Source organism: Tympanuchus pallidicinctus, unplaced genomic scaffold, assembly GCF_026119805.1.
Source record: "Tympanuchus pallidicinctus isolate F22 unplaced genomic scaffold, pur_lepc_1.0 scaffold5, whole genome shotgun sequence".
NCBI lineage: Eukaryota > Metazoa > Chordata > Aves > Galliformes > Phasianidae > Tympanuchus > Tympanuchus pallidicinctus.
The window spans coordinates 36,335,678-36,341,561 of NW_026294769.1; the positions used below are offsets into that span (position 1 = coordinate 36,335,678).

At 41.3% G+C, this 5,884-nt stretch overlaps 1 protein-coding gene across 1 annotated transcript; it reads right to left on the reverse strand.

The window, feature by feature from the left end:
* Positions 1-1,405: 1,405 nt before the first annotated feature.
* On the reverse strand, positions 1,406-4,963 carry SNAI2 (snail family transcriptional repressor 2). Its single transcript, XM_052704393.1, has 3 exons — positions 4,660-4,963; positions 3,562-4,107; positions 1,406-2,700 (listed from the first exon to the last, which is right to left on the reverse strand). Exons 1-3 carry the CDS (start codon positions 4,736-4,738, stop codon positions 2,519-2,521), a joined length of 807 nt encoding a protein of 268 aa, XP_052560353.1. The 5' UTR covers positions 4,739-4,963; the 3' UTR covers positions 1,406-2,518.
* Between the last annotated feature and the right edge of the window lie 921 nt (positions 4,964-5,884).

Here is a 5,884-nt window from a genome sequence, read left to right on the forward strand (position 1 = left end):
TTGATTGCCAGAGCTTTACTTATACACTGCTAAACTTCACTCCGGGAAGAGAAAGCTGCACAAATTGCTGCTGGAGCCTAGGAACTTCAAAGTGACTAACATGGAAGTGCAAATCAATACAGTAACCACATGAAACTTTTCAAAGGTATTTGATGCCTTCATATGTTCATTTTGAAAAGTTACCTCGCAAATTCCCACTAATCCTATCTTTCCTGAACTCTCAAGCCACTTCCTGAAAATAAAATCTAACAAGTCCTAGTGAATTGTTCTTATAACACGGAGATTTTGCCAGGATGTTCTTGGAGGATATAAAAAGCTTCATCTGAGCTGACTTTGGAAAAAAGTTACAAAGCTGCTGTTGTGCACCTACTGCCCAAGACCTTCCAGCATGGTCTTACTGGGGCAGTCTGCAGGTCTCTGCAGGACGGTCATTGCATGTGATCTTTCTCAAGAAATCTGCCCCTTGTGTATGTCCTACTCTAAACTTCTCATTAAAATGTGGGAATTCTGATTTTGCTATTTTCTGCTCCTGCATAACATACCATAGTGTTCTGGAATTTGTGTGTACAATGTTTATTTGCTTTCTAGCTTTGTGCTTTGTTAAAAGTTGAAAATGCTGCTATTGGCTTGTTGAAGTCATAATGCTTTTATGTATTTAGGATCCTGGAGTCACAGAATCATAGAATCATAGAATGGCCTGGGTTGAAAAGGACACCAGTGATCATGTAGTTTCAACCTCCCTGCCGCAGGCAGGGTTCCCAACACTACACCAGGCTTCCCAGAGCCACATCCAGCCTGGAGTCCCTAGACAAATCATCTGAACAACAGTATTTCTGATTTTTATTACTCAATAATTATTTCACATGATCTATAAGCTCATACACAGTCATAATACATTCACTTGGCAGTTTTGCTATGTAAGATACTTCAGATATCTTTAGTCTTTCTGAAATGACTGTATATTGTACTGTGACCTGCACACCATGTTACAAGAGCTTTGAGCAAATATTGCTGACTTCAACGAACTTTTGGTGAGGGCCACATTTCCTAATGTCAGCATCTCAGGAAGAGTACTGCACTAATAGGATCCTTTCAACTGTTAAAATGCAACAAAAAATATTTAAGTGTTTGTGTTAAAACATATTTCACAGTGTTGTCATACTTACAAGTAATAAAAAAAGCAGAAATGTTTATACTGGTGACTCCACAAAAATGCTTTATACTGTTTTTAAGGTTTGAAAATAAAAATGGATATTTCTCTTTCTAATGTTATGAACTAAGAATTCACAGCTGAAATTCACTTTCATCTTCACTTTGACCTGTAGAGACATTTACTTACATTATTCAATACCCTCGATAAATCAAACATGGCCCCTTTATTTAATTAGAAGAAACAACAGAAGGCTTATTTAAAAATGTTTATTGTAAAAAAGTGGCTAGAAAAAAACCATAAATTTCACTTCACGCTTTCTTCAAGTTATCTATAGATGCTGCTATAGGCAACAATTCACTTTCATTCATAACACATTCAGTCATATAAAAATAAAAATATTTACATTATGTCCACATACTTTACAAAATCATCAATAAAAAAGGCACTTGGAGGGGTAATGCTGAAAATATTGCATTTCCTTTGTGCATTTAACAAAAAAATAATTGTTAAACTCCCATGAGTCCCCTCTCTTGCACTTATTCCCGTTTTTAAAAAATAGCAAAGTTTAGAGGAACGATTCCATATTAGAAGATGGTCAGGCATGCACCAGGAATGTTTGAAGCTACAGTCTTCTTTTTTTTCTTTTCTTTTTTATATTTTTTTTTGTTAAGGCACATGCGGTTAATTCGTGACTTTAAGTTTTTCGTACATTCTCTTACACATTTTCCTCTCTAAATTATCCCTCTTTAAAGCATTTTAGATCAATAGTGAAGGCCTTGGCTTTAATAAAATAAAACTTTTTTAAAAAAAACAACACAGCAATGAATAATATTAAACATTTACTAAGGTAAACTTGGAATACTTTTTAAGGCACCTGAGATTAATGGTGTCTGGTAAAATTCACTTGGGTAGTATTTTTATCAAAAGTTCCATTAAAATACTGTTTCTTTGGTTGAAATGGCTTGGCAGGAATGTATTAGTAACTTTGCAGCCTTCCCTAAGCAAGAAAAGACTACATAGATTTGGCTTCATCTATAAAGAAAGCGGATAATGCTTCTTCCTTTAAATCTGCTTGAAATGTCATGCATGGCATCTTTCCCCATACCTCAGCGTTCACACTTAAGAATGTGAATGTGTGACTAAACAGAACTACTTAAGGCTCCTTTCTACTGACATTCTAATTTCTTCCACTACTTTGTTTGTTTGTTGGTTTTTTTTGGGTGTTTTTTTTTTGGTTTTTTTTTTGGGGTTTTTTTTTTTTTTTTGGCTGGAAAGTGGAAGAGAAAATGCCTTTGGATTTCCACTTATCATTTGGAACAAGAGTGGAGAAATGCATTGAGTCCAGGTAAACATTGACTGCATGACTCAGTGTGCTACACAGCAGCCAGATTCCTCATGTTTGTGCAGAAGAGACATTCTGGAGAAAGTTTTGGAGCAATTTTTGCACTGGTATTTCTTCACATCCGAGTGGGTCTGCAAATGAGCCCTCAGATTGGATCTGTCTGCAAAAGCCCTGTTGCAGTGAGGACAGGAAAACGGTTTCTCTCCTAAAAAGGAAACATCAAGCAAAAATACAGTAAAGGGTTAAAAAAAGCTTAGGACAGGTAAAACTCACTGTTATCCTAAGAAAAAGAAAACAGACAGAAATGATTTATTACAGTCAAAAACATGTGTAGCACAAAGTTAATCAGGTCACAGATACAACAGCTTTCAGCACTGTGGATTGCACTTGCAGAACTTAGGCTCTGCAGAATCTGCTAGTAAGTACAGTCTCTGAAGACAAGGTGCTGACACCTTCTGCACATACAGGTGCAGGCAGTATTCCTAGGCTGGGCTCCTCCCACTATTTTCACATATTTTCATAGAGTGTCTTTCTGCTTAGCTCTGTGTGAATGACTTGAAATGAGGGCTTTGGCTTAGAAGTGGCAAACAGCTGTACAGATGTTAAATTGTACCCAGTGTTATACTGAAAATCATGCTTTTGCCTCAACACACAAGAAATGCTTTGGTGATGAAGTGTTGCTAATTCTTGAGGACTTGAGAGAGTGCATGTAAAACTTGCCAATTGCTTAAGGGGTCAGAGATAAGCCTCTCGTGCATTGCCTTTCTGCTTTACTATTTTTAAGAGTCAGCTGAAGTCTTCTGAACATTATCATTTTCCAAAGCCTGAAAGTTACCATAAAATCCTTATAGAAACACCTTCAGCTAGTGGAAAGAGGTTATCAGAACAGAATCTGTCCCACAGCTATGCTTCTCTCCCACCACTCCTCAAAAGGGGAAAACTGGCCATTTAATGATACATTTAAAACTTCATGTATGCATCTCCTGGCTAGTCAAGAAACAGCGCTGTTTGTTCTACTGATGGAAAAAAATATCAGAAAGCAATAGCAACAGTCTGCAGCTCTTACCAGTGTGGGTTCTGATGTGCCCTTGAAGCAGCCAGGGTCTGGAGAAAGCCTTGCCGCAGATCTTGCAGACACAAGGTAGCGTGTGGGTCCTGATGTGCATCTTAAGTGCTCCCAGGCTGACATACTCCTTGTCACAGTACTTGCAGCTGAACGATTTCCTAGACTGGGCATCACAGTGCAGCTGCTTGTGTTTGGCCAACCCAGAGAAAGTGGAATAGGTCTTGTTGCATAAACTGCACTGAAACTTTTCAGCTTCGATGGCATGAGGGTCTGAAAGCTTGGACTGGATTCTCTCTTCTTCATCACTAATGGGACTTTCTGAACCGCTGTGATCTTTGGAGGAGGTGTCGGATGGTGGAGGTGGGCTGACTCTTCCCAAAGATGAGGGGTATCCAGAAAGTGGAGAGAGGTCATTGGGTAGAGGAGACGGTAGCAGCCCGGTTGTAGTCCACACAGTAATGGGGTTGTAAGCTACAGAGCTCAGGATCTCTGGCTGCGGTATGATAGGGACCGGGTAGCTTTCATACAGGTATGGGGATATAATCACTGGAGAAAGAAGAAAATTTTAAGGTAAGAGAACTGAAAAGTATTTTAAAAGGCAGCAAAATTAACATTTGGGGCATTAAAAAGTGCCTAAGTCAAACACTTGGAATGTCCATCTGCCTGTAAGGCGGATTAAGGAAATAGAATTGGATACAAATATACTGATGGGTAAAGACAGTGCCGTGGAACAGATAAATTACAGCTTGAGAGTCTCCTCAAGGCAGCGTGCTGCTCCTAAATCTATGCAGCCTGATACAGCGCAGCAGTAAACTTCCTGCAGGATTTGTGCAGAAGTTTCATCTCCATTTCCTCTTTCAACTCCAAATCCTCTTTAATAACTGAGTTCAAGTGGATGAGCAAACTTCATGATTCATTCCGAGCAGCGCTGACATATTTGTCAGAACTCTCTCATTGTAAGCAAGGGGAAAAAAAAGAGCTAGCGGGGAAGTGACCCCCTCCCATAGCCCGGGGAGCAATCCCACCCCTCCTCTCCACCTCCAAGCCACAAACGCGACCTCGGAAGCAACGCGGCGGCCGGAGATTTCCTTCTGTTACCTGTATGAGTGTCCAGTTCGCTGTAGTTTGGCTTCTTGGATGAATTGAAATGTTTCTTGACCAGGAAGGAGCGTGGCATTTTGAACGCAGGCTTTCTCCTTCTTGCAGAGTCTCCTTTCGGATCGGCGCAGCGGTGCAGCACACACGCACACTATCACTGCGAGCGCATCGGTCCCTATCGCATTGTCTGCCCCATGCACTCCGCTGTGTAGTGGCACTGCAGAGGCGCCTTGAAAAGTGCCGTAAATACCCGCAAGTCAGGTGCAGGGGGGAAGGGTTTTCTGCTCCTCCAATCACTTCTGGATGTTCTCAAGCACTTTTCCAAACAGGCTGTTTTTCTGGGAGGGCTGCTCGCAGGACAGACCCAATCCCCGCTCGGAGGCTTTGCTTCAGGTTTCAGCTCCTCCCGCTGGAGACAGCTGTGCACAGAGGAGCAGAGCAGCCTGGCGGAACGCGCTGCGCTGCTGCAAAGCGGGTGCGCGGCGCTCCTCGGAATTTCAGTCTAGAAAAATGCCTTGGTCATAGTGCTTTAACAATAAAAGGTCAGTTTACTGATTGAGCTGAGTTCTCTTTTTTGCTTCCCGAATAAGTCACGTGCACTGAAACTTTTTCTTATCTTTTCTTATCTTTTTTTTTTTTTTTTTTTTTTTCTCCTTGAAGAGTCTCTTTTCCAGATGTTTGATATCAGAATTACAATGGGACACACTGCCCGTTAAGGGCAGAAAGGGGGGGGGGGACATTGCAAGAGAGATGTTATCCAGCAAAGCGAGGCTTGGAGCAAGCTGTGCGCTGCTGTGGCTGGGAGCTGCGTTTGAAATCTGCACTCAGGAAATGGTGGGGACGAGCAGTTGTGCTCCCCAGCCTGCCCCTTTCAGGCACAGGGGCCAGCGAGATGCTGGTGAGCCCAGGCTGAGGGAGTAGCCCGTGGAAACATTTCAGAGGGGATGGTAGGTTTGATATGCTGTACATATGCATACTGGTTCAGATAGGCTGTTCTTATGAAGGATACTTCCTTTTTTTTTTCTTGTTTTTCTTTTAACTTTAAAAATGTACAAAATGCAAAACTTCAACCTTTCCCTCCTTGGGAATTACTGTGTCACTCTTTTGCCTCTCCTCTTAGAGCACTGCTAAGGGAATTTTCCTAATTACTCAAAGCAGTTAAAGGATAGACAGATAAGCAACCCCCCCAAATTACAGACTGAGTGATGTCTCTTAAATGCATTTC